This window comes from Gavia stellata, chromosome 9 (genome assembly GCF_030936135.1).
Source record: "Gavia stellata isolate bGavSte3 chromosome 9, bGavSte3.hap2, whole genome shotgun sequence".
Classification (NCBI taxonomy): domain Eukaryota; kingdom Metazoa; phylum Chordata; class Aves; order Gaviiformes; family Gaviidae; genus Gavia; species Gavia stellata.
This window is the reverse complement of record NC_082602.1, coordinates 34270033-34296108: the sequence shown is the minus strand read 5'-3', so window position 1 is coordinate 34296108 and position 26076 is coordinate 34270033. Positions and strand designations below refer to the sequence as shown.

Sequence of the window (26076 nt, the reverse complement as noted above, 5' to 3'; positions counted from 1 at the left end):
TCTGACTCGAAGGATGTTGGAAGGGGCAGATATAATGTGTTTGCAAGAGTGAATATGCTTTCTTAGAAAATACTCCCAGGCCTTGTGATTGCATTGGATCTACATTTGCATAACAATCACTTTGTCTAACTACTTTCCAATAATTTCTGTAGATGAAAGGGTAATTTTCACTTCAGTGTTCTCTGTATCACTCAATTTGTATGGAAGTCAATAGGATTATATTTTTTGAAGTGCAAATGATTTTCAATGTAATTCACTCTTTTTATTTATTTCTGTATTTATTTATATTAGTTTTAGTCAAGGACACTTTAAATACTTAGTCATCTTTTTGCAAAAACAAACATCCCTTTTATACCTAATTATACCCATTATACCTAATTGTTATACAGAGCAGCCAGGATTTAAAAGAAAAAGTTATGATAGGTTAATGTGGAAAGTATCAAAGAAAATCTTCCAGTGTAATCATTCAATCTTCAGATCCAACCCTTCAAAGGATGCCTATTGATTGTCCAGGGCAGTATATTGGTAAATCTGATTCCCAGCTTACCAGACAGGGCTTTTTCTATGGGACACTGCTATGTGGCCCTTGACATCTGCTCTGTACCAAGTCTCTACAAGCTGTGGATCTGTCCCATCAAACTTTGTGAAGGCACCTATTGCATGAGTAAAGGTGGGTGCAGAGTCCAGTCGGTGTTGAGCACAGCACTATACCAGTGGGAGGAAAGTAATTCTGCATGGCTAGTTATTCACATTGCAATTATAAATAGTACTCGCTTTCCTGCACGGCCTTAGTCTAGCTAATACCTTGAAGAAACAAGAAAGGTTTATTGTCTGACAAAAGGCTCTGAAAAAACTTCATAAAGGGTCCACTTATTTCTGGATGCAGATGGGCTGGAAGGAGATGGGGAGAAAGGAGCATCAGAAACTATTGTGTGTCACACACACATACAAAAAAAGGATTTTCTCTTTCTTAGTTGTCTCACAGACAAGCAGAACTTTGTTCACTTGTAGACGTGGTAGTTCTGTATTGCCTGTATTACGCCAATTGCTTCCTTTGGGAAGCTTATAAGAATATATTTGTTCACCTATACAGTGAATAGTCACTTGGAGCCAGATTTCAAGGTAGTGAATATTGTCATGGCCCCACTGAATCTCTGCTGAAAAATTCGGAGGTAGCATCCAGCCTGTGCTGATTTTTAGTGCAGACCTCATCTCCTTCTCTGTTCCCATGCATGGAGTGGGAAACAAGCAGTGTGTCAGTAAACTCAGCCAAGAGCTGGAGTCACTCTGTGGCATAGTCCATGTCAGCCACACTAATCTTTTCACAGCTGGGAATTGGGCATAAAAGGCTCTTTCTCCTTCATTACTAATTGCCACATGTATAGTTGAAACAACCAGCAATACCACTTACAGGATGGACTCAATCAGCGGGGTTGGTTGTTATGAGATGGCTGGAATTTTGTACCCATTGGAGCTTTGTAGGAAAAGGTAATTTCTGAGGATGACTCATGCGGATCTGGCTGCCACTCTTACTGAGAAATATGTGTGTATGTGGGATGTAGCAAAAATTAGCTGGGTCTATTGGGTAGCAATAGAATATGTACAGGGAAAAGGTTAAAAATATGTGAATGGCTCTCTCTAGTGACACCCAGAAATGAGGACATTTCAGGGCAACATGAGCAAATGATCTGGTCAAGTAAGTTTTTTCCCAGGAATCAGTGAGCTGTTAGTATCATCTTCTGGATTTCAGTCTGGAGACCTTTACCAGAACTGTTGGCGCCCCTGGTGTGCTTTGGAAATGCCCGTGTGTTTTATGTTTATAAAACAGGCACAAAGGACTGTGTCAGAGTCACAGTCTGTCCACCTCCAGTCCCTGGGACTGCTGTAGTGAGTCAGAGATACGGTGGTTTGGGAACAGCCTGTGAGCCAACCCTGCTTAGTAATCATTTTGCTTTTTGCCGTGTTATTTTTAAGCTAGAACAGTTCCCCAATCCAGCTCACCAGGCAGCTGCCCAAACTCTTTCTGCAGCGGACCTGAGGGGCAGGAGGAAGTCGGCAGCAGGAGGCAGGGAGAGGAACTGGGAGCTACATCAGCTGGCTCTGCTATTTAAAGGAGTTCTGCATTTCAACGCAAATCAACCTCTGAACTCCAATAGCAGCCTTGACATTACAATCTGTTGGCTGGCTAGCTCAGCACAGGCATGCGGAAATTTGGATCTGGGCATGTCCATAACGGCAAAAGAAGAAAAGTCTCTTCAGCTTCTGCAGAGTTGGGTACGTGCCCAGAGCTGGGAGGCTTTGAGGGAAGGAAGTCATACGCTTGTCATGCTCCTTGGCTGTCCTTGCCATGAGCTAACAAGGGGACTGAGAAGGAAGCTGGTTTTTTAAAAGGTCCAGAACTCAAGTGCTTAATCAGTTAAATTCCTCACCAATGACAGGTTTGGGAAGATCAGAATACGTAACCGTTGTCAAGGTGCACATTTTTGAAAGGACATGTACTGTTTTGGTAGGTTTATCAGAAGATCTGAAATCTCAGCTTCGCTTGCAAAATCTTCACTCCTGTACATCTTCAGAACAAAATACTAATAAATCCTTGTTCTTGTAATACTTCAAAATAGATTATTCTGTGATTAATAGTTGCCGTAAGTTCTTGAAGCACTCTGTGTTTAAAATACCACTTAAACTCTTGAGGCTCAGGCAAAGGTACACTAAGGACAACTAGGAATTCCTGACTCCTAATGCTGCTCTCAATCTGATGTTTTAATAGGCTAATATCACAAACAAATTCTCCCTAACAGAGAAGTTGGGGAATATCCCTCTGTCTTGGTTTGTGAATTTCACTAAAAAACACTTATATTCAGGCTTTTACAGCGTGATTGTCATTCTGGAAGCAGTTTAAGTTGGGAAATTCATTGTTGCAATATTAACTTTCCAGTCATCCAGTAAATAAAATAATCCAAGTGCTGTTATGAATAGTTTTAAATTACAGATGAGTTTAAATTCCAATAAATTGACTAATTTGAAATCAGTGGCTCTTCTGGGAAATGTGTGAATGTCATGTAGGTAGCACTTGCACAAAAACGTCAATGATGCAGTTTGTTTCATGGAGAAGGAAGAATTTTTTTTAAACATATTTTATGTTTCCTTCTGCTAGTATTTATAGCTATTAGCACTAACTATGCAAACTAAATCAATATTGTTTCCAGATCATATGCGTGGAGTTTTCAAAAATATTCAATTTCTTTTCATCTGGGAATAAGCTGCTGATCTTGTTAAGATGAGTAACAGATGCAAGATATTCTTAATTGATTCATAATTTAATAATTATATTACTGCAGGACAAACGAGAAGTGATCACTGTGCGGAGAAGTAAACACTGTTGTTGATTTTGGATGGGGGTTGTGGTGACTTACTGTAGTGCTAACATCGGCAAATAACTGTCCAGCTCAAGACGGTTTCATGGCTGACTTCTACTGGTTTTTGTTGAGGGAGTGAAATTACAAGTCAGAAATGCTGAACTTATTCACATCTTTGGTATCTCATTAGAGATGCTTAATTGTTTGGAGAAGCTTGACTAGCTGGTTAATGTGTTTATTCCATGGCATCCAGCTCCTGTGGAGAACTCTATAGCAACATGAGATTGAAGGTGTTTACAAGAAGTTCACCTGAAAGAACCTCAGCAACAGTGTTTGAGACTCTCCTATGGGAATTTATAGCAAGAATTTTCAAAGGGAAAAAAGGAAAGATTTGTAGGTTAAAATGAGCAAACAAATGATCAAAGCTTCTGAGGGTCTCTTGAGTTACTGATTTTCTGCTTTTTTCTTAAGCATCACAAGCTTACTGCTCCAGGCAGAACTAATTAACTAATGAAGACAGGAGAGAATTGCTGAGGAAGGGATGGAGAAAAAAAACTTATTAAAATTTAACAATAAGGTATCTCTGTTTCATGTAATATTTGTTATGTTGATCATTTTTAGTGACAATATCCCAACAGTATTTTTTTCTAATTATGCAGAAGTGCCAGGTACTGCAGGCTTTATACTCTCCCGTTTTGAAGTTCAATCTGGTCTTTAGCAGTGCTAAAGAATTTTTTTTTTTGCTTGTTCTGTCAGTTAAAGAAGTCAGGCATTCAGACACAATCTCTGCCAAAAAAGTGCCCCATTTTAATTATGCAGCTTTGGTTTTTAAGTCTATTGCCTGATTGATAACTTTATGGGTTCAGTGTAGCAAGCGAACTATGTGGTAGAACTTGAGGAAGCAGAAATTAGGAAGCAACTCATAAAGTTATCAATCAGGCAGTAGGCTTAAAAACCAAAGCTGCTTAATTCAAACGTGGCACATTTTTGGCTGAGGTTGTTTTGGATATGTGATGAATGGAGATCAGAAAACAATTAGACAAATTTGTGGAAGAAAAGCCCATGGAACAAGCCTCTCTGGATTAAACCACTGGCTTAAAAGAACCTAAAATGTTGATTGCTGGAAGGCCATCACAGGGAAAGCATCACTATATACTATTTCTGCTCCCCTTTTCCTTCTCCCAAGAGATAGTACTAGAGATAGGCTGCTGGACTAGATAGGTTAGATAACCTAATGCTGCTATTCTTCTGTTATGCAATTTAAATTCATTTAGTCATGGACTTAGCCTGTGTCTAAAAAAGTCACAAGTAGTATTCAAGGGCAAAGAACAGGAAGATTTTTGGTCAGTGTTGACTTGTATTTATTTTTCCACACCTCGTTCGATAGTCTTAATTTGCCCCTTTCACCTCCTGTTATGGGAATGTTTCTCTGTCCTTCCATACTAAAACCTTCCCAGTCTCATTTACATACCTGGATCATATTCCTAGTGAAAATATCAGAAGCATGTATGATTCATGCTTTATAGATAACATATATAAAATAATTATATAATATATATGTAACATATATTCCATTAACTTCATGATTCTTCATGTTCCTTCTCAAACACCTTTTTTCACACATCACTGTGCCTCATCACCACCTAAAATGATCCCTGTACCTTATTTTTGGAGTTACTTGTATTTTTTTCTTTTCAAAATATGTAGATATTATGTAGATAACTGGGTACATGTAGATAACATCTGTACCAAATAATTGGCATCATAATGTTAGGCGGAAAGACCGAGCTTTCAACACCAAACTTTTATTGACTTGTAAAATTTAACAGCTGTGATAGCACAGTACATGTGTGTGTGTGGGAGGGGGTTCCTGTAACAGATTACATTATTTTGGGACTAGAAAACCTGAGAAACATCTGGTTAACAAATGAGTTCCGCAATAGAGTTAGTTCTTCAGCTTCTTTTTATCCCTAGCACTAATGTTAACTTTACTCCTAGATACTTGCAGTGCCAATGGGTCCTCACCAGTTGGTGGTTATAATGGGGAGCTGAGAGCAACATGGTCAGCAGGACACGTGGACATGAGTGGGGCAGCTACTGTGGTATGGGAAATTTAAGATATATATCTTATATGATATAAGTTTTTCATGCAACAACTTATTAAATGTCTGAGATAACGAGGACCCTGAGTTGTTTACGTGGCAGTCAGTGACAGAAAGTCTGTTGACTTAAGAGGAAGACTCCAAATGCCTCACCATGTGCGGGGAGAATGCAGACCATGTTGTCCCCGCCTGGTGTCAATAATACCCTACAAGCAGCATGAGTCTCCCCTTATGAGTCTTACAGCAGGATAATTCCTTCTTTGGAGGAGTTAATGTCTTGTGCTTCCAGTTTAGTAATTTTAGACTCTCCAGTTGGATAATTACACACATTTAGACTCTGGGAGCCACAGAGCTGCAGCCATTTATGGTAGCTGACTTACGCCATTTCCAGCTATGCTGTCCAGGGTGATGGTGGCTATATAGCAGCGAGGCTATGGCCATGTTACATGACTTGGAAGACTCTGTCAGTTGATGTAGTGAACTGTAGGGGACTCTATGTGGCTTATTTTGCTCACTCCTTTGCACCAAATGCACACCTCCGCTGAGCCTTCCAGATCTCTTTCTTCGGTTTATGGACAGTGTTTGATCTTTGATAACCTGATGCATACAAATTGCTCCAACAGCTTAGATGTGTCTTTTCCCATGACAAGGATGTGTAGATATCCCAGTCTTTGCATTTCAGGCTCACAGAGCTTTGTTTCTGTTTCACCTTTAACAAATGAGCAAATGCTTGTGATTGTTTCCTCTAAGCCCCATCAACATGAAGAATGTTTTTCAGCCGATCACAGCTGCTGTGATCTCTTTGCTATCTTGTTTCTTCTGCAGCATTTTGGTAGCCTTCAAGCAGTGTGTAATTTCAGTCACGTGAAGTAAGTCTGTGTATAGCAATCAACCAACTAGACTGGATAGAGGCAACTCCTGCTGTATACAGCAGAAAATAGAGTAACTCTAAGTGGAAAAAGCATTTCAAGTGGCTTAAAAACTGCTTTATTATGAATTATAGACTACTTTTGCTGTCCAGATAATGGGAAACACCATCTACTGTGATTCATTGTAGTCAAGCAGCATTAACTTCAGAGGGAAATGGGACAAAAGGGAAACCGCTCCCTTGGTAATGGGGTATTTTGTGTGGGCAAGCGCTGTAGATATACAGATAGATTCTGCTCATTCAGATCCGTCCTTCTAGGCCCTTTTGATGTTGACGTTATATACTATATAGTAAAAAGCAAGTTAAAGAGTGTCTGAGTAATTGAAGCAACGAGTATCAGGTGTTAATTAGAGACTATATTCCTGACACAAATTAACAGCTCTTAAACTGATTAACAGAACCGCAAAAAAATCAGAAGTAGCAGAAAAATCTCATCTTTTCACAAATGGGCGTGAAGGCTTTCTAAAGTGTGAAACCAAAGATAGACTCCTCGAGTGCCATTTTATAAGGGACCGGTAAATTTGGGTAGCCAACCATTCAGTAGATGAACTTACCTGCTTTTTAACTACCCTCTCTCAGTCTCATGTTTGACCCCACAGGAAGCCCAGGGACATATAGCTCACTAGGCTAAATTCAGTCCCTGTGAATCCCTGCCTCTGTCACAGGTTATCAAACTGTATTAATCAAGAATCTATTTTAGCAGGAAACGCTCTCATTATGAAACTTGAATGCTGAGAGGGCATTACAGGTTACTGTTTCTTTGTGTGTGTGTGTGTGTGTGTGTGTGTGTGTGTGTTTTCAAATTCTATCAGGTTGGTATGCCACATGGTGCCATTTAATTTAAATTGAATTAATCAATAGAGTACATTAGCCACATGATTTTAATATTGTCTCGGTAAAATCCTTGGCCTGTAGAAGTCAAGAACACAGTGGTGAGATGACACCATGACATTAGCTTTTTTGCAAAATTAATGCAGCAAAATAAATTGCTTCTTTCCTCCTTTGTCATTCTTCAAATTTTGAACCACCGCCATTCAGACAAGCATCCTCCCCATTCTGCTTTCATTTATGGAGCAAAGGTATCGCAGGGGTTAGTAATGGGGGTTTAAGACCTGTCTCTCTCTCTCATATTATTTCTTTCTCCTGGTGAGAAAGTTGCTAAATTACTTCATGTTTTAGTTCCTCATTTGCAGATTGAGTGGCAGCATTTTCCTTCTTAGAGTGTATTCTGAAGATTAAAATTCCAAATTGGAGGAACTCAGGTTCTCCAGGAACCGTGTCAAAACGTGGGGAAAAAAGGCCAAATTCTTGTATGTATAAATCAGATTAATTTTTTTAGTTTTGGCTTCTATTGTGTACCTTCTCTCTTTATATATTTTCTTTTGCTTTTCTGATTCCATGAGCAAAACAATACAGCTAGTTGTCATTAAAGTGTCCTGGAAATTGGTCCAGAAAGAATAAGAATATCACCCCTGAGTCCACTGGTTTTGGCTTCCCTGAACAGAGGGTTCTGTAAGAAATGGTGAGAGCTGTTAGTGGTTTGCAATGCCCGGCTCTAGAATATTGTGGTTTTCCTTGGCAATTTCATTTTGTTTCAAGGGAAAAGATGCTTTTTTTACTATATGGCTGGGAAATTTAAAGTTGTGGCCATAGCTCAGAGGTCTCTTTCCTGAGACATGCATTTTTATTTTAAGTTAATTGATTAGTTATAATGATGGATGATGAGGACAGACCTGGGTTCACAGAGGGCAATTCTAGCCTTGCTGGAGCTGGAGTTTACCATTTATTGGTAAATAAATGGGCAGAAGTTTGTCTAATGACTTGAACAAGTATATTAAGAGAATTGGACAGTCACAAAGGATCTTGGGAAAACTGAATTCAGCTTTGCTTATCTGTATGAGTTAATTTCAACCATGGAGAGGTCTGTATTGAATGATTTAGACATCCCACGGTCTTTTATTTATGAGGTCTGTAGGGTCTATTATATTATCTTATAATTTCCATTCTGCCTCAGGCCAAATGCAGATTTCTATAGTACTCAGAGAACTAATAGTGGGAAAGATTTGTTTCCAGATTAATCAGAGGTGGTCCACACTAGAGACTGTTGTGTTTTATATACGTGAAACTAAGTCTGTAGAACTTTTCTGTTTTCATTTTCTCTTTTCAGTGTGCTTTAGTTACTTATGACTTTGTGCCTGAAATTTTGCTGTACCTTGTAAATCACAGAAGAAATATTTGAGGGATTATTTTTCCTGTTGGGTAAAAACAGTCATAGCTAAAAGGTTTACTTAACTTCTTTATATCTGGATTTTTCATAAGCCTTTTGTACAATTTTGATTTCATTATGGCAGCATGTGCTGCACAGTCTGGCAGTACAGATCCACAGGGTTATAGCTGGGCATTATGTAAATACTATATTTATTTTAATAGGAACATCTTTTTTTTTTAAATATCCTTTTGGAGATAAAAGGAAAATTCTCCGAATGTAAATTTGGCTCTGCTGAATAGTCATTTAAAAAGAGTGACTGGAAAGTGACATGTGTACTCTTTTTAACTTGTATAACATTGAGAGCCTTAGAAATTTTAGCATCATTCATGTTAACACATCAAAGTATTGCTAGCTGAACTCAAATCTCTCTGAAATGCTAATCTGCACCCTTAACTGTAGTGGAATGAACATACAGATGGTTCTTCTAATTACTTGGAAAAAGAAAAGGGGATGATTTCCTTTAATGATTTCCCCTTCTTTCCAGACTGAAAGCAGTTCCAGCTCTTCCCTCCAGCTAATTTGTCGATTAAAAGATGCCTTTGTCTTGCATTCAGCTATTGAGGTTTCATCACAATTTGTAAAAACTTTCCGTCACGAAGCGAGGTGTCAACCCAGGGCTATGTAGGTTTGGTTCAGAGGTCATGTGAAGGGGAATTATAACCCTGAGTATTTCAAACCAGAATGGGAGGGTATTTTCATCATCCCATGTTATTACACCAATGGCAAAGATGGGTTTTTAGGGTTAAAATAGGAACTTGAATCTTAGATGCAGAAGGTCATTGATCAGGGAATAGACCCCAGGTATTCAGGCTGCAGACGCAAGGTAGCTCCATTTTCCCAAGGATACAAATGAAGAGATTTGAAACACATTTGTAGAGCTGTTGACTTCACTGCTGCTTTGTGGGGTAACACGTGCTTCAGAAGAACTGTAGGAAAATTGTCAATACTTTCAAAGTTTTTAATTTTCTCTAAGGACCAGAACAAATGTTGAGATTTTACAAACTCTGCCCTGAAAAATGAGATCTGCACACATTAGAAACAGCTGGTCTGACCACTGGTCTATTGGCCCATTACCTCTCTGTACCTCTGGATCATGGTGGTGCAGCTATGTGGGAATCTCTTTTCATTGACAGGGAAGGTCTCCAGCTAGGTGGGTCCCTGCCAGCTGTTGAAATACATGAGGCACAAACCTCCCTCCTTTAGGGTTCACGTGGAGCTACCTGAGGAGAGGAAAGGTCTTTGTTCTGCCTGGGAGCATGACTAAGCTGACACAGGTGGCTGAGAAGGGGACTGGGGCTGTAGGGACCAACATCACCCTGTTTGTGGCCTCTGTCTGTCTTCAGACCTCAAAGGCGAGTTTCATGTCTTATGCCTTCTTTCAGCTCAGAGAACTATCCCTTGTGAGCAAAGGCTAGTTGGTGTAAACCAGAGCAAGACTGGGGAGCAAAAAGGAATGGACTTGATTTCTTCTGGCTTATGATGATCTGGATGCAGGCAGAGTAGCCCTTTAGCTCTGTTTTGAAGGTTGTGACCCCACAGCCTTGCATAGAAAATGATATGTCAATTCTAGTGTCATCCCAGAACTCCCCCAAGCATTTCACTTCATTCAACAGGGCATCAAGCTACTACTGTTATTTCAGGGTTTAATAGAATTTTATAAATTACCATTTGATGATGTATTTTCCTGAATATTCTAGAAGGTCTTATGGGTATTTTTCAATTAAAACACTCAGTGGAAACAATAAGAAATAAAGAAAAAACAATAGCTTAAATAAATATAGTTACTTCATTTCTTCTGAACTTGTATGTATACATCTTTCTTAATCACTCCCTGTCAACAACATTTTCTGTTCTGTTTTTTGAGGTGCACCACTTCTCTTCAAGCTATTCAAAAGAAGGGGATTTAGATTCATGACTGTAGAAAGACTATTTCACTGCTCAGAGAGACTAATTGTGAGGTCAGAATTCAGTGGGTTTTTTCCCCTTCATTTTCTATTAAGCAGAATGTTGTATAATGTTTTTGCTAAGTAAAACTGTAACCAGGCTTAAAAGCTTTTTTTCCTACTAAAACAAAAATAGAAACCATTACTGATACAGGATAGAGTTTTGGCTTTTTTGAAAGTACAATATTGTGGGCATCTTCAGAAAAGGCTTTGGAGGCGTTTGTTGCCTGGGGCTGTGTATTTTGATTTTGTCTGCTTGAATCTAGGCTTTACAATTTTGGAAAAGAAACAGGGGAAGGGGAGAATGGTTAATTAGCAATTCTTGCCTTACCTTCTTGTTCCTCTGGAGTGATAACAGCTCAAATAGTAATAGGGAAAGGTGGTTTGCCCAGGTAGGATATCAGCAGATCTAGATTACCTTGTCAATTCTACCAGCAATATCTGTCCTGCTCCAGGGTAAAAATTATCCAGCCTCAGCTTCATCCTCCCTAATGTGGAGACAACAGTGATCTTTGCTTGGTGTCAGAAAGACATGTTCATTATCATCCATTAAATGCTGTGAGCTTCTTGGCTTGTTACATTTCCAGTGATAAAGTTGTCTTCTGTTTGGGCAGGTCTTGTTCAATGAGTAATGCTGATTGCAAGTCTCTCTGAATACCTGGAGTACTACTAGAGCAATAGGGTTAAAATAATAAAGAGACTCCTATGTAGCATATATCAGCTCACTTCTATGGAGCTTTTTCATTTTACTCTAATGAGGATATGGTTCTCATGATTCACTACTACTAGGAGTGCAACATCTGAAACTATATTTATGTTTCTTGATAGGAAAGAATTATTTTGTTGCAATGATGAAAAAAATATATGTAAAGTGATGTAAGAAATGTAAACATCTGGGGGATGCTAGACCTCACAGATTTCAGCCAAGCTCTCCTCATGTATTATATACTATCAGAAAGTACTGCACCTGAGCCATTAGTTATTTTGACATTGCAGTATTCTACCGCAAGTTTTTAGCAAAGCCAACAGAATGTAAAATTCCAGGTTAAGGCCCCCACATGCTTTGGTTAATGAATATGAAATCAACACTCATAAAACAGTGGAGTTCACTTCTTTAATGAAACAGTAGGGACTGAGTTAGTGGTAGAGTTGGCATTAGTCACCTAGGAAGGAGGAAAGAATCTGATGTTTCAAAAAAAAAAAAAAAGGGGGCAAATTTCTCTGCCTCAAGTAGCATATTTCAGACCAGAGCAGTCACAACAGAGGAGCAGTCATGGGAACACATTTTGCTATCATTCACCATCATCAGATGGTGGTTGCATCCAGCCCTGAAGCTAGTGACCACGGATAACAGACATTTAGAAATCTTGCAAAGCAAACCAGATTTGTTCTGCAGAACAAAACTGTCTGTGGAAAAATGGATAAATTCTGGGATAGATATTTATTGTAGACATTGCATGTTCAAGTATTCTAATCGATGGTGGTTTAATAAATGCATTCAGTTGAAAAAAGAGTGTTCATAAAATTAGAGCTAAACTGTGACTTTTGCTGCTGCTCAGGTACTTCACAAAGCCCATACCTAAAAGCAATTATCCCACCACAAATTAAGTCATAAAATGAATAAAAGACTTCTTAAAGTGGAATGTTAGGGGAAAGCTACTTGAAGACCAAACTCTTAATCTAATAGCCATCAGGTAATGGGATAGTATCCATGGGGAATAATAGGACTGACTAGCATGAGCTGAGGGATGCTACAGATGGGGCTGGATTCCTGCTTGGCAAGATTCATTAAACAGTGGAAGAGTACCCAAAGGAAGGACTGAAAGAGGTGAGCTGGAAGGAGTCGCAGTAAAGGAAGCCTGATGGTCTTCGTGGTTTCAAACTTCTTGTAGGGAATAAAAAGATAGGGAAAAGCTAACAGAGCTAGAGAGAAGTGTTCTACAGCAAACATGTTAAAGAAAAGAGCATGGAAGGACCTGGGCGATATTGAAATCTACAGCAAAATTCACTTTGATTTTCATGAGAAGAGACTCTCAATTCAAGAGTATCGCCATTTATAACCAGTGCCACATATATCAGAATAACATGAAAGAATAAGCAACAGAAGTGGTGTGTGGGAGTAAGTTATAGCAATGGGAGTCATCATTAAATGATCATTCACCTTCTATGTTCCTCTAATTTCTTCCACATTAAGCCTTTCCTGCTTCATATTTTGCTCATCTAACAATGGATGCCTTTAATGGCTGCTTTGAGTGACACCATGAAGCAGGGAAAAATAAGCAGCCAAAGAAGAAGAGAAGAGAAATGGAGACAGAGAAAGGGAATAAACCCAGATGTTGAAACATAGCTAAAAAGAATACAATGCACACACACACAGAGTGAGAGAATAGTTCTGATAGCAAATATAAATCTGTATATTTGGAGGGGGAGGTGACCATAAACCAGCCTGTCTGTGAATATGCTGGAAAAAGTTTTATTTTCTTTTTTAAAATATCACTTCCTTAGTCTAAATGGAACTGTGCTGAAAACACACAGAAGGCTTCATTAGAAGTTATGTTGTTTTTTTCTCCTGGTGATGTAGGTTATTAAAGACCAATCTCTCTTCTCCCCTTTTTTTCAGACATGAGTTTGCATGAGAAAGCAGAACAACACGTTTCCAAATAGGGTTCTTATCTCTACATAATGTTATTATGCAAACTGTAATCAAACTAGATGACAGTCCTCCAGACAAACCTTTAGTATTAAGAGCTTTCAAAGCTCCAGGGCAGATTGTTGTTAGTGGGATAGTTAATTAAATGGAAGTTGGATTTTATTACTTTATGTAAACAACTAAGAACAGCTGGAATGATGTTGGTCCTCTGGGTTTTTTTCCTCTCTGTTTGACAAATATTAATTGAACTCATTGTTCCATGAAAACAGCCAGTTTACTTAGGGCAATGCAGTTGCTACAGAACATCAGGTAGCTGTTGCTCTCTTCTGCCCTTTACCCATCACCAGAGTAGATGGGCACTGTGGGATAATGCAGGAAGCAGGAAATGCTTTTTCCTTCTTCAGCTCTCGGGGAGAGCTCCCCTCTGGGTGCAGGGCTCAGTGTAACCGCTGGCCCGCCCGTTTTTCAAGGGTTGCACACCAAGTGTTTTTGCGGGCAAAGTACATTGTACATGTGGGCGCGAGAACCCCCAGGTGCAGGGGGGCGTTCTGAGAGTCTTGCCTTTCAGGGGCGCTCTGGGCTGACCTGTCTTGTCACGCCGGGGGGGACAGAGGCTCATCCTCGGGTGAAGCCGTGACCCCCCAGCCGGCTCTGAGCCGGGGCGCGGGCGCTGTCCGTGGTGCTGCAGGCGCCGCGCCCGGTCACCTCTCGGCAGGTGGAGAGCCCGGGGGAGGGAGACTTCTGGTGGTGCTTGCCTCTTGGAAGGTGTTCAAACCCCAGAAGCATGGGAGTGCAGAGGGGCACTGTTTATCCGTGGTGCTGTAGAGAAGTGTCACGGGCCAGGCAGCATTTTGCCCTGTTGCAAAGACTCAAGCCTCAGCCGTCAGGTTTTCTCTGCAGCCCTCTTCTACGCCAGGGCTAAACTGCTTGCAGGACCCTGGGGGTATATAGTGACCCTGACTCCTGGCTGTTTACGTCTGCAGGGAACATTTCTAACACTAAGTTTCTCCAGGGCTCAGCATTCAATCCGCAGCTGTTTCTGGGAGCTAATTCCCACAGTCTGTTCTAGCTTGGGGCATGTATTTGTATTGCACTCTACATCCCTTCAGGGCTTGTGAGCAGAGGAGAAATGCCAGTTTTTCTAGAGGGGTAGGAAATGTTGGATCTGATGGATATGCAAATCTGCCTTCATACTTTTTCATTTTAATCCTTACTTGTAAGACTAACCTTTCAGCCTTTAGATCAGAGACATTCACATACCTTTTCCCAAGTTAGTCGTGACTTAGCTACAGAAAAAAAGTAAGCACACTTTTCCATGGTATGTCAGCACTATTGCCTAAAATCATAGTTATAAATGAAGAAGGAAACTTCTAGCTCTGATATTTCTAAAGGTTTTGCCCCGCTTTTTTTTCTAACATTGTATATCCTGTCTATGGGAACTCTGAAGACAGCAACTGTCTCTTACTGTAACACAATAAGGCTTTATTTCAGTGGTAGTTTTACAGAAGGATCTGTCATACAAATCTTAAATTCTATTGATGTCTGTCCAGACAACTGGGAGATGGTCAGACTTGTTCACCCAGTCCCTATTTTTCAGCAAAATTCTGCTTTAGTATGCTCAATCAACAAATTCAACATTAATACCTCTTGAATCATCATAGCATTTAACCTACTTATCCTGTGCTTAGAAATTGAAAAAAACAAAAAACAAAAAAAATCCCTCAAAACTGTACACCAAAACCTAACATAAAAAAAAATCAGGTCAGCTTCTTTCTTGGTCATTAATTTCTGTGTGGGTTTGGCTGACAAAGGAAATCTTAAGGGGGGTGTGTGTGTGAGAATGAAGCCTGCTTGTATCAAGTCTCTGGGTAGCAATCATGCAGGAAAGCAAAAGCAGAGAAAAAAGAATCAGTGATTATACTGATTGAAATGCCTTGGGGCCGAAATGTTTTTACAGAGTGACTGTGCTGACCCTGCCTTTCTCCCTACTTCGTAGATCAGCTACTCTGATCAGGTGCCAAGATCAGCAACAGTGAAAGTTCATCTGGCAAATATTCAAGTGCTGTTCTAGTTGATCTGCACAGGCACTAGCGCACAAATCGTCCCATCGAGGAACCACAAAGAACACTAGAAACATCTTAGGACTTAGTCTCAGCTGTGCCCATATGTCTGGGTGTGCATGCTTATAAATTTTAATTATCTTTTGAACATTAACAATGGGCATACTGTTGAGAAAGGTGATAGTGGAGTTATTTTCAAGTAAGCCTGAGTGAAGTCCAAAGTCTAAACCTGTATTGATGAAGGATGGAAAGGAACCTCCTGAAGCCCAAGCCCCATGCAAGCAATCATACCACATGCATGTGATGAATGGACCAAACTTTCTGTTAAAAGCAGGTGTTTCATTCCCCATAATACATTGATTGTTCCAAAAGCCAGCACTTCCAAGGGGCAATTTGTTGCCCTCCCACTTTGAAGTGTTCCACTTTCCATCCTAAATTTGCCCATGGTGAATTTGTTCTTTCATCAGTATTGTTCCTTACCTTAAATACATCTTTACCTTCCCTGGAGTTTACATCCTCCCCAGTGTTTTTAAAGAATACAGTGCAATTTTGCTCTGGTGAATAGACACTTACAGCAAGAAAATTGTCCAGAGATTGTAACAAAGTAGAGGTAAATTCATCCTAGAATCTGTCACAAAGTAGTAGATTTTCTTTTCCTTGCACTTACCAATGCGCTGCCTGCTCCTTTGTATAGACCTGCAACAGAATTTACTCCATCCTAAGCCATAGTGAAAAAGCTTATATTCAGGTGACCTTGATCCTGTCTTTTATGACAAATTTTTCCTCTGTATGGTATCAATTTTCCTCCCATCCTCCTTGAGGTTTTCAAAGTTTCTCTGTGTAATTGTGCAGTCATCATCCATATCATCTCTGGTTCCAAACTTGGTGGTTCTATCAAATTCAGTCAGTGTGGTCCTGCTTTTTGTGCTAACATAATAAAATGAAAAGAGCTACCAAGGCTGGTCAACCCCAAGCAAGGTTCTTGAGGAGCATGAATAGTTGCTGTCTTCTGGTTGAATTTCTTCATAAATGTTGCTGTTCTTTGCCTACCTCACAGTTCTTAGGATATTTCCTCTGGTATAGATGATGTTTTCTGACATGCTACCACATCACATGTGTCATGCAAACCCAAACTGAGAGCTACTACAACATATCCTACATTGAGAAAAATCCATTTAATAACACATAGATGGAACATTAATTTGGCAAAAGCTTCCTTTGGTATCCTATTCTGCCTCCTCTCTCTCTCTCTCTTTCCTCCATCCTTAAATATGGTTTAAAGCCTACTCTAAAGCTGCTCTCAGACTAAAGGACATGCACTTTCTCATCATATCCCCCCCACCTTCCTATGCTTAAGGACAGGTGGCCCATTTGGTTTTCTTCAATCACAGGGTTGTGTTCCCATGCCACAAAGATAGGAAAAGCCCTTACTTCTCATCCAGCAGTTCCATGTGCCAGTTCTTGCAGAACCTGGCAGTGGGGATTAGCTAGCTCCTGACAGTATGAGTTTATTCACTTCTAGATTTGACTTTTACCTTGTGGTAATTGTGATCCAACACCTTAATTCCCAGGAAAATACTTGTATTTTTCCTCAGTTTTTACACTGTTATCTTTATCTTAGCACAACATCTTTGTCATCTAAGGAACCAGCTCACTTTTCTCATCTCACTTTGCTCAGCAGACTAAGAATTCTGTGCATACAGGGAAGAGTAGAGCCCCTATTCTATATTTAGTGTGCAACCTCAAGTATGTTTTGTCTTAAATTCAAGCCTCCTCTTCATTCAAGTTGTTAAGCTCCTATTCAGCTTAAATGAATTATTTTAAGCTGAATCCTCAGTTTATCAAAGTTTGGTACCTTGAATTTGAGAAAAGCAGTAACAACAACCAAAAAACTCCAAGGCAACCAAATAAACCTCTTAGTTGTAAACATGGTTTTTAGTGTTTACAGACTGTGATGTCTCAGTCCATAGCAGGGGCAGACAGGATGCATTTATATGAGAAATGAGAGAAGGAGGGACAGGCTGCCCTGGCTTGAAATTGTTGTGTGATATACAACCTTGTTCCCTGGCTGCTCATAAGAAGAATTTACTAAAGGAACCCCCAGCTCTGCTTCACTGAAAATAGGCAAAGCGTCTATTTTTATTGTAGGCTCTGCAAGAACTACCTGATCTGCTCTGCAGAGAACATTCCTGGAAGAATGTGAAAGACTTTTTAAAGGAGTTCTGTAATGCAAAAGAAGTTGTGTTTTACAGAAAAAGACACATATCAAGTAAAGAAGAACATAGAAAACTAACACCTGAAACTGTGAGACTTTAATGACAGAAGAAATTTTTTTTGTCTGAAAAACCTAAATAACAGAAGAGGGCCTACTGGCTTAAGAAGTACTGTTGAGCTTTGCAAGTATAGCTGCTAGAATCAGATCTCGTTCCTGGATCATGCTGTTTTAGTTAGGAACTACAGGGATGATTAGACATGCATGTAAGGAACATTGTTAGTGCTTTAAGAGGTTTACCACTTTCTGAAAGTCACATATCAGCTTATAATGTTTGTACTCAAAGTGTCTGTACAGAGTTGGACAGGTTAGCGTAAGAGATTGTGAAAGCTCAGCTGTCTAAAGTTTTTGTGAAGCCTTGGTTTGGCTCTAGATATAACATTTTCCATTGACTCAAGGAAGACCAGGGTTTCAATTAGACACTAATGAGCATTCCTATGTGTGACACCCTTATACACTTGGAATGTCAAAAAAGTTCTAATATGACAGCAATGCAGTTTCTGTGACCTTTTCTCTTTTAATGAGAAAATTCTGTGTGTGAAATAGACTTATACTCACTTCAGGAAGGACTTTGTCATCTAGCCTAGGAAATTCTAAGCAAGATTTATATTTGCCATTTTAAAAGGAGAAAAGGCGATTTCTTTGGGGTAAAATGCTGAAATACTTTTTCTATTCAAGCTCCTATTAAATACTAACTTTCCAGGTCTTGGCTGTAGAGCACTGTTGAACTGAAGAAATTTTCTGCCTGAAGCCAAAACAAACAGAAAATCACTAGCAGAAATAGGGTGGGAACCTTCAAACAGAAGGTGTACTGGTTACTGGTTTCAGGTGTGAAGAAAATACATTTGAAGGTAAGAGAAAATGCAGGAAGATCACTTGGTACAACTTGAAATAAAAGAACCTCTAAGGTTACTTACTGGTTTTTATGACCTGAGCATTAAGGTGACCTTGAAGGCTACTTTAGATGATATTTTGTTTGCTTTTTATTCTCACATAGCAAAGTATAAACCTTTTTCTCATAGGAATACAATGAGGATATTTATTGGATCTATTCTGCAGCTTGTGGGAAGGAAACAGAAAAAACACTTAGTTAAAAATGTGATTTTCAATTAGTAAGTGTGCACTGATACTATCGTGAGGCTTCTTTCCTAGCATAAGCCTTGGAATTCCAGTAGGATGTGGGCAGTATGAAGGCCATTTACATGCGCTCCCCATTAATTTTTCTATGTCTTTTGGCTTATACTAGAGACCATGTCTAAAACCTACTGAAATCCTACTTCATAGGATTTAAATCAGATCATACTTTTCTCCAACATTAAGTGAAACAATTGCATTTATGGGTTTTAGGAGTTACTTTTGCAGCATGCTGATTGTCACCAAATAGTATGGTTGCACCGGGTGGTGAAAGCAGTAGAAATCCCTTTTTCATTGCCTCTTTGCAACCTCTACCCTCAGGTCCCTCTCTTATCCTGGATTTGGGTATGTAGGGATAAATAGGTACTATATTCCTCTGGGTCCCATGCAGCTCAGATAGGTGGGACTGAACTCCGAAGTGGGATGTAACGTCCCATTTTTTGCATGGGTCATGGGTAGGTTGCTACATCCATGAACTGAAGGATGTCACTCCTGAGCAATGCGGCTACATGCTTGTTCTCCATTGGGGCTGGAATTATAGCCATATTCCAGGCCATAGCATAATTTAACCATAAATGCAGCGGCAGAGTCAGCACTTACTAGGTTTGAAATGCCCATCCATCATAAGTAGTTGTGGGAGAATGGTTCTGGTCTGAACAAGGGCTACACAAGATTAGCTTCTGTTTTAAGATTAGGGAAAGGATTATGACACAAATGAAATCCATTTAAACTTTTGGTTTATGTCAAATTACATCAAATCAAAAGAAGGAAGTGGGTCTGCCCATAGCTTCATGGAAAATAATGGGTTAATATTTCCTTAGAGTAGTCTAAGAGGTTAGGGCATAAACTGTCCATTGAAGTTGTGCCTAAATCCCCTGAGTGCCTTGCAAAACCTAGCAATGTTCTCTGCTCTGAAGTATTCAGAAGTTGTTAGGCTGTTCCATTTATTTTTTTGTTTCCCTAGCTGGCATAAATGGATGCAGTGGAGAGTCACTATTTTTTGCCAGCTGAGGTCCTGGTCCCAGAAGTGCTTGAAATGAAGGAGAGTTAAGGGACAATTAGAGCAACAGATAAGAGCTGGATGGGGACATCTGCTTAAATGTGTGTTCTCTAAGCACCCATCCTGATTTTTTCTTTCTAACATCTGAACCAAACAAAAGAAGTATAGACTGTTTTACAGACTGGTTAGCACTTGTTGTTTGGCACAGAAAAGGTTAACAAACCTACTGCAGGAGTGAAGAAATACCCCAAATATTTTTGGGCATCTGCAATATTAGAAACAGTTTGCTGTAGTTCACTTCAGGTGAACCATTACAGCTAAGCTATTTGGATGCTAATATTTCCTTTGAGGTGCTCGAATGTGTTTACTTTTAAAGACGCATAAACCCCACTGAAAATACTCACAATGGGTGAGCAAACGTTGTACCACCATTAAAAAATAAATTTAAATAAAATAAGATCCTTTGTGCTACATGTAAATGCACATTTCTAAGCCTAACTTCATTCACCGGGTACGTAGCTGAGTCCCTCTAGTGGCATAAACATTTATTTGGCTTCAGCATGTTATTAAAATTCTATTTTACAGCCACATTATAGCAGCAAATTCACAGGTAGCTTTTTTGGACACACTGAGGACTGTGGCAAGGTGAATCCTGGATTAGATGCTGTGCAGGCTAGTGCTAATGAATGTACATTGATTTTTAGCTGTGAGGGGCAATTATAGATGCACTGGAAAGAGAAGGGAATTTTTGAAAGGATATTCAAGAACTAATTACTCTCAGGAAGAAACACGCAAAGAGCAACGTAATACACGGGACAGCCAATAGGGATAAAAGCTTATACACAAATCTGTCATGACCTAGTAGTGAAGACTGTTTAAAAACACTGATCTCCACTTAGCTTGTAAATGCGCATCACCCTCTTTCTCACTCATATATTCTCTCTCTCTCTGACACACACACACGCACGCACGCACGCGCTCCTGGATTTGCAGAAGACAGATATCTAGGGCACTTCTTGGCATCCACAGGAAAATCGTATGGGATTAAAAAACCACAGCAGTAAGTACTCAGTGCATTAAATGTTTATTAAGTGGCATGCTGTCAAAAACCTAGATTTAATAATAACTACAGGAGCACTTTAATGGAAATTGGTTGTATTTGATTTTTCTTAGGAATTGCTGAAAGCTGCATCTCGAGGATTACAAGTTCACCTTTTGCTTTTACGGATGCTTGTTTACTATCCATGTGGTAACCTCTGGACGGGCAGTAATCCATTCATTATCCACACTGATTGAGTGCAGGAGTAGTGCAGTGGTAACTACTTCACTCAGCTGACGGCAGACGACAAAAGGAGGGAAATGATGAATTCGGACAATTTAACCTCCCAAAGCTTCCTCTCTGCGATTCATAGCAATGCCAGCAATTTATTCTCAGGGCTCCAGTTTGTTCAGTCCTTCAAGCCACTCATTATCCCCTGCTACTCGCTAGTGGTTTTTATTGGTGTCATTGGGAATTACCTTCTCATTTACGTTATCTGCAAGACAAAAAAAATGCACAATGTCACCAACTTTCTGGTAGGCAATCTGGCTTTCTCAGACATGCTCATGTGTGCAACCTGTGTGCCCCTGACACTCGCGTATGCCTTTGAGCCCAGAGGATGGGTGTACGGGCGTTTCATGTGCTACTTCGTTTTCCTGATGCAACCCGTCACTGTATTTGTGTCTGTCTTTACCTTGACTGTCATAGCTGTGGATAGGTATTATGCCATGGTGTACCCATTCCGCAGGAGGCTCACAATCCCTATTTGTGCTTATATCCTGGCTGCTATTTGGCTGCTGAGCTGTACCTTGGCTGCCCCAGCCTTGGTCCACACTTACCACGCAGAGTTCCCAGAACTGGACTTCTCCATCTGCGAGGAGTTTTGGTTCCACATGAAAAGAGATCGCTTAGCTTATGCCTACAGCACTCTCATCATCACCTACGTTCTGCCTTTGGCTGTCATCTCCCTGTCCTACCTGAGAATCTCAGTCAAGCTGAAAAACCGTGTGGTCCCAGGCAACGTCACCCAGGGCCAAGCTGAGTGGGACCGAGCACGGAGGAGAAAGACTTTTCGCTTGCTAGTCTTAGTGGTGACAGCCTTTGGAGTCTGTTGGCTGCCTCTGCACATCTTCAACATCATAAAGGACATAGACATCAGCCTGATTGACAAGCAGTACTTCAATTTCATCCAGCTGCTGTGCCACTGGTTTGCAATGATGTCTGCTTGTACCAATGCCTTCCTCTATGCCTGGCTCCATGACAGCTTCAGGGGGGAGCTGAAGAAAATGTTTGCCTGGAGAAAGAAGAAAATTGGACCCACTACAAATTGCATTATGGCCAGTGTGGTGCTGTAAACGAGAGCTGGTGGGAGTGCACTTCGTTCGTATGGTAACACTGTAAGTCTTTTCCACTCTTAATTAGTCCTGATCCCTGACATTTGTCCTCAGGGCTCAATTATAACAACACAAGTCCCATGCTTAGCTTCCCCAGCAGCCCCACTCCTGCTGGAGAAGGAGAGGCAGATGTCAAGTCCCAGGAATGCCTTTACTTCTTTGTCAGGGAGACCTAAATATCTCAGTGGGGAAGTGCTTTGGATTGGGTAAAAATTAAATCTGCATATCTACCCAGAGTCCAGTCCTTAGCACAGGATCCAGGGCAGAGGACTAACAATATTCCTGTAGTTCTCTTGGGTTAGGGCCATGCTGAAGAATAGCCTAAGGCTCTCTGAAGTGCCCTTCCTGAGCAGCTGTCTTAGCTGCGGGCAGGAAACCGGGCTGGTAGGAGCTGCTCTGAGCCTCCCCCTGCCAGCTGAGTTGTGCTGGCAGCAGCAATGTGCAGGGGTCTCCTCGCTCCTGAGGGCACGAGTGGTGTGTGGGGTGATGGCATCAGCTCACTCGCACTCCCTCCAAGTGCTTCTGTATGAGACAGCTGGTTTGCTTGCGTGCCTGAGGACCCACGCATGGACGAGGGCTCTGCAGCCCTTGGTGGGGTGTGTGGTCTCTGCCCTGCATGGTTTCCTCCCTCACTGCCATTTTCTCCTTGCCGCTGGCCGAGTGGATGGAATAGCAGCCTTTGCAGCAGGGCTGCTCACCTGCCTGCCATGACCAACCGCATTGGGCAGGAATCTGTGCTTTATGCTTTTTGAACCCAGCATCATCATGCAATCCCGAACCTCCTGCGTCTCATGACCCCACAGCACAGCACGTAGCAAGGTGACATGCAGTATTGCAAGAGGGGAAATAAAACTGGAGTGATGTTATTTCTGTGAGGTGCAACTGCGATGCAGAGCATGCGACAGCCTACTTGGTGGATTTGCTGATGCTGTCACCAGGGATAGACAGACTGGAAACATAATGTGTGGTGGAAACTCATCCAAATAGGGGGACGTTAAGACATACCATCACTTTACTGATATTGAATTGTGTTCCTGTCATTGTCTCATGTAACTCCGATTTGCTGACCCTACCACAAGGCAGCTGTGTTCCCAGCCAGAGGAGTGGACATCATCATAGACTTGTCGGTGCCGAGATGCTTTCTGCTCATTCCTGGAGGAAATGATTTTGATGTGTGGCAATTCTGCCATCAGCTTTGATCTCCAGAGACAGACAGAAACTTTGATACTGTATTCAGGAACACTTCTGGAGGTATCTGTTAAGAGACAGCGGGTGGAAGGGGTTGTTGACATTGAGCCGTGTATGTGCATTGCGTGACAAGTTAAAGACAGACCTGTCAAATGGAGAAGAATGGCAAGTGCTCTCTTTGAAGGAGTCTTTTGGGAAGAAAGAATTTCCTTTCACATTCACCTTTCAATCAGATGAGGGAGTTAGAAGCTATAATCAACCTAATGGTTTCTAGTTTCTTCCTCTCTGTCTGAACTGAAAACATCCAAGATAATAGATAAGTGTAAGGGAAAAAGTTCTGAAAGCAGTCACTGTTTCTTAAGAGGTTTCTTCCACTCTGCTCAGCCAGAATCTGGGGCGGCGCAGGGAAGGAACTGACTGATACTGAGCTGAGATTAGCTGGAGAAGCAGCACAATCCAGGGGCAGTTTTGGCCATAGTCAGCAAGGACATCTACCTGACCGAAACTGCACATGGCCAGAAACGTATAGGCTGCGAGGCAATGCAAATAGACGAGGGGGGAGAGGGAAGAAAGAGAGGATGGTTTCTTTAGTTTTTAAATGTACTCCTACTGTGAAACTGTGAATATCATTTTGCTCATCAGCATTCAGTAAGCTAATCTGGTTAAAAAAAATAGACAGGTGCATATGCACACACTGGGAAAAAGCATTAGAAAAACATTTGAAATCCCTTCTCACAAATTTCCTTAGAATTTCAAGCTGTTCTGTTGCTAGTAATGAGGAACTGGATATTAGAAGCTGATTACAGAGACAATGAATCAAGGGAAGTCCTTTTAAAGCAGGTATTACTTACACTTCATCATAGAGTGAATGCGTCTGCCTTACCTTGATGTAAAGATTTGAATGACTTATTAAAGGATGTTTTACTTTTGCTGAATTTTAGGAAATTGTTTTTCCTTCAAGCTCAGTAGAGCAAGTTACTAGAATGACTGGTGATTTTGAAAAGGCAAAAAGTCCTTCCAAACAAACCAACCAAATTTTATAAGCTTTTCAGCTTCTGTTTCAGGGCTCTTTTGAAGAGAACAGAGAGTAGGACACCGAGAGAGCACTGAATCATCACTGCAAAAAACAGCCTTAAATAACAACAAAATCCTGATTTTTAGAGATTTTCCTTCCATGGAATTATGTTACTTCAAGCTGCTAATTTGTCAGTTTGTAAAGGCTAATTAGCATTGAGATGGCCCATAATGTTTACAACCTTGTGCACTAAATACAGACAGCGCTGTAATCCAGACTGATCCAAAGCCCAGTGGAGTAACTGGGAAGACTCTTGTTAACACAGCAGGTCTGGGATCATTTGCTTTTTACACATCATGTTTTTACCCTCATTTGCCAGCACTGCATTCTGCATTTTGACTTATTAATGTTCTCGTGAATGTTAGTGACTGCAAACGGCTGCTGCAGAGCGCTGCATGAAGCAAACAAGAGGGATTTCTCTCTGTATTTTTTTTCTTTTTATCCTTGAGACAGAAATGAATGGCTGTTCAGTGCATATATTGTTCCCTCAGTGATGGACGCACTGGGAACATCTCACTACCAGCAGCCCCTGGAGCTGCAGTTACAGCAGTGCCAAGGTCTGTCGTTTCAAGGAGGTCCCCAGGAGCGCCCAGCATGGCAGGCACCCTTGTTTAAGTGCTGGTTTAACCTGTACATGCCTTGAATCTTTCAGGACTTGCATTTCCAGCAGAAAGCTCAGTGCCCGCCCTTGCTTCAGGCCCTTCCCAGGTCTAGGTTTTGCAGATGCATCCAGAAATGATCCACGTTCCCCAGCCGTGAGCTCCTGAAGCTCCTTCTCTCTCCTCAGCATCCCCCTTGGCCCACCTCAGTGGCCCTGCGAGGCGATTTTCCCAGGCTTTCCCTGCATGGTGCACAAAGGAGGTCCGGCCCCGAGCAGGAGCGCTGGGGGTCCTGCAGGCTGGCAGGGATCGAGGCACAGCCACATTCGCTCAGCCCCACCTCTGAATCGAGCCCCAAGAATCTCTGCTCAATGTAATTACTGTTTTCTCTGATATCCAGAGTAATAAACAATAATAAGATTTAGAGGCATGTTGGTGCGCTTCTTTAATCCAGTTATGCAAATAATTATATTAAAAGCCGTCATGTGAAATGTGTTTGCTAATCTCCACCCCTCTCCAGGGAACTGCTGTGGTTCTCTGAGGGACCAGGGCTCCTCACTACAGTATTTTTGGTGGTATAGTTTTTAATTACAACCTAAGAAATCATTGCATGCTATGATTTCATAAAGTAGCCTGGTTCAAAACTTGGTGAACATATTAACTTTCCCTGTAAGGGTTTTAGTTGTTGTTTCTTGCTTACATTCGAATCCAAGGACTTGCACACTGCAGGGCAGCTGCTCCACAGGGATGGAGCAGGGTTTGCATCTGAGCTGAGGTATGGCAGAATGCTATATGCTCCTTGTCTGCTGGGATTTCATTCCAGTTGTTTACATGTACAGAGAGACTTTTAGCAGGTAGAGACCCAGGTGTTCTGCATTTTACGGAAGCAAATACATGCTATTTATGATGGCTCCTTGGACATTCCTAAAGGACAGCCTCTGGTAAACACTCCTAGATGTACTATGGAGTTTGCACCCATGCTCTGTGGTAGTGTTTTTAGGTGGATATGAAATGCATTAGCCAGCAAGAGGGTTATCAGAGCATGGTGAGTCTTGGGCTTTGGAAAT

General features: G+C 41.0%; 1 protein-coding gene across 1 annotated transcript; it reads left to right on the top strand.

The window, feature by feature from the left end:
• The first annotated feature begins 20893 nt into the window (after nt 1-20893).
• PRLHR (prolactin releasing hormone receptor) lies at nt 20894-22108 on the top strand. The gene has a single exon (XM_009820654.2). The coding sequence runs from the start codon at nt 21074-21076 to the stop codon at nt 22106-22108; it is 1035 nt and encodes a 344-aa protein (XP_009818956.2). The 5' UTR covers nt 20894-21073.
• The last annotated feature ends 3968 nt before the right edge of the window (nt 22109-26076 follow it).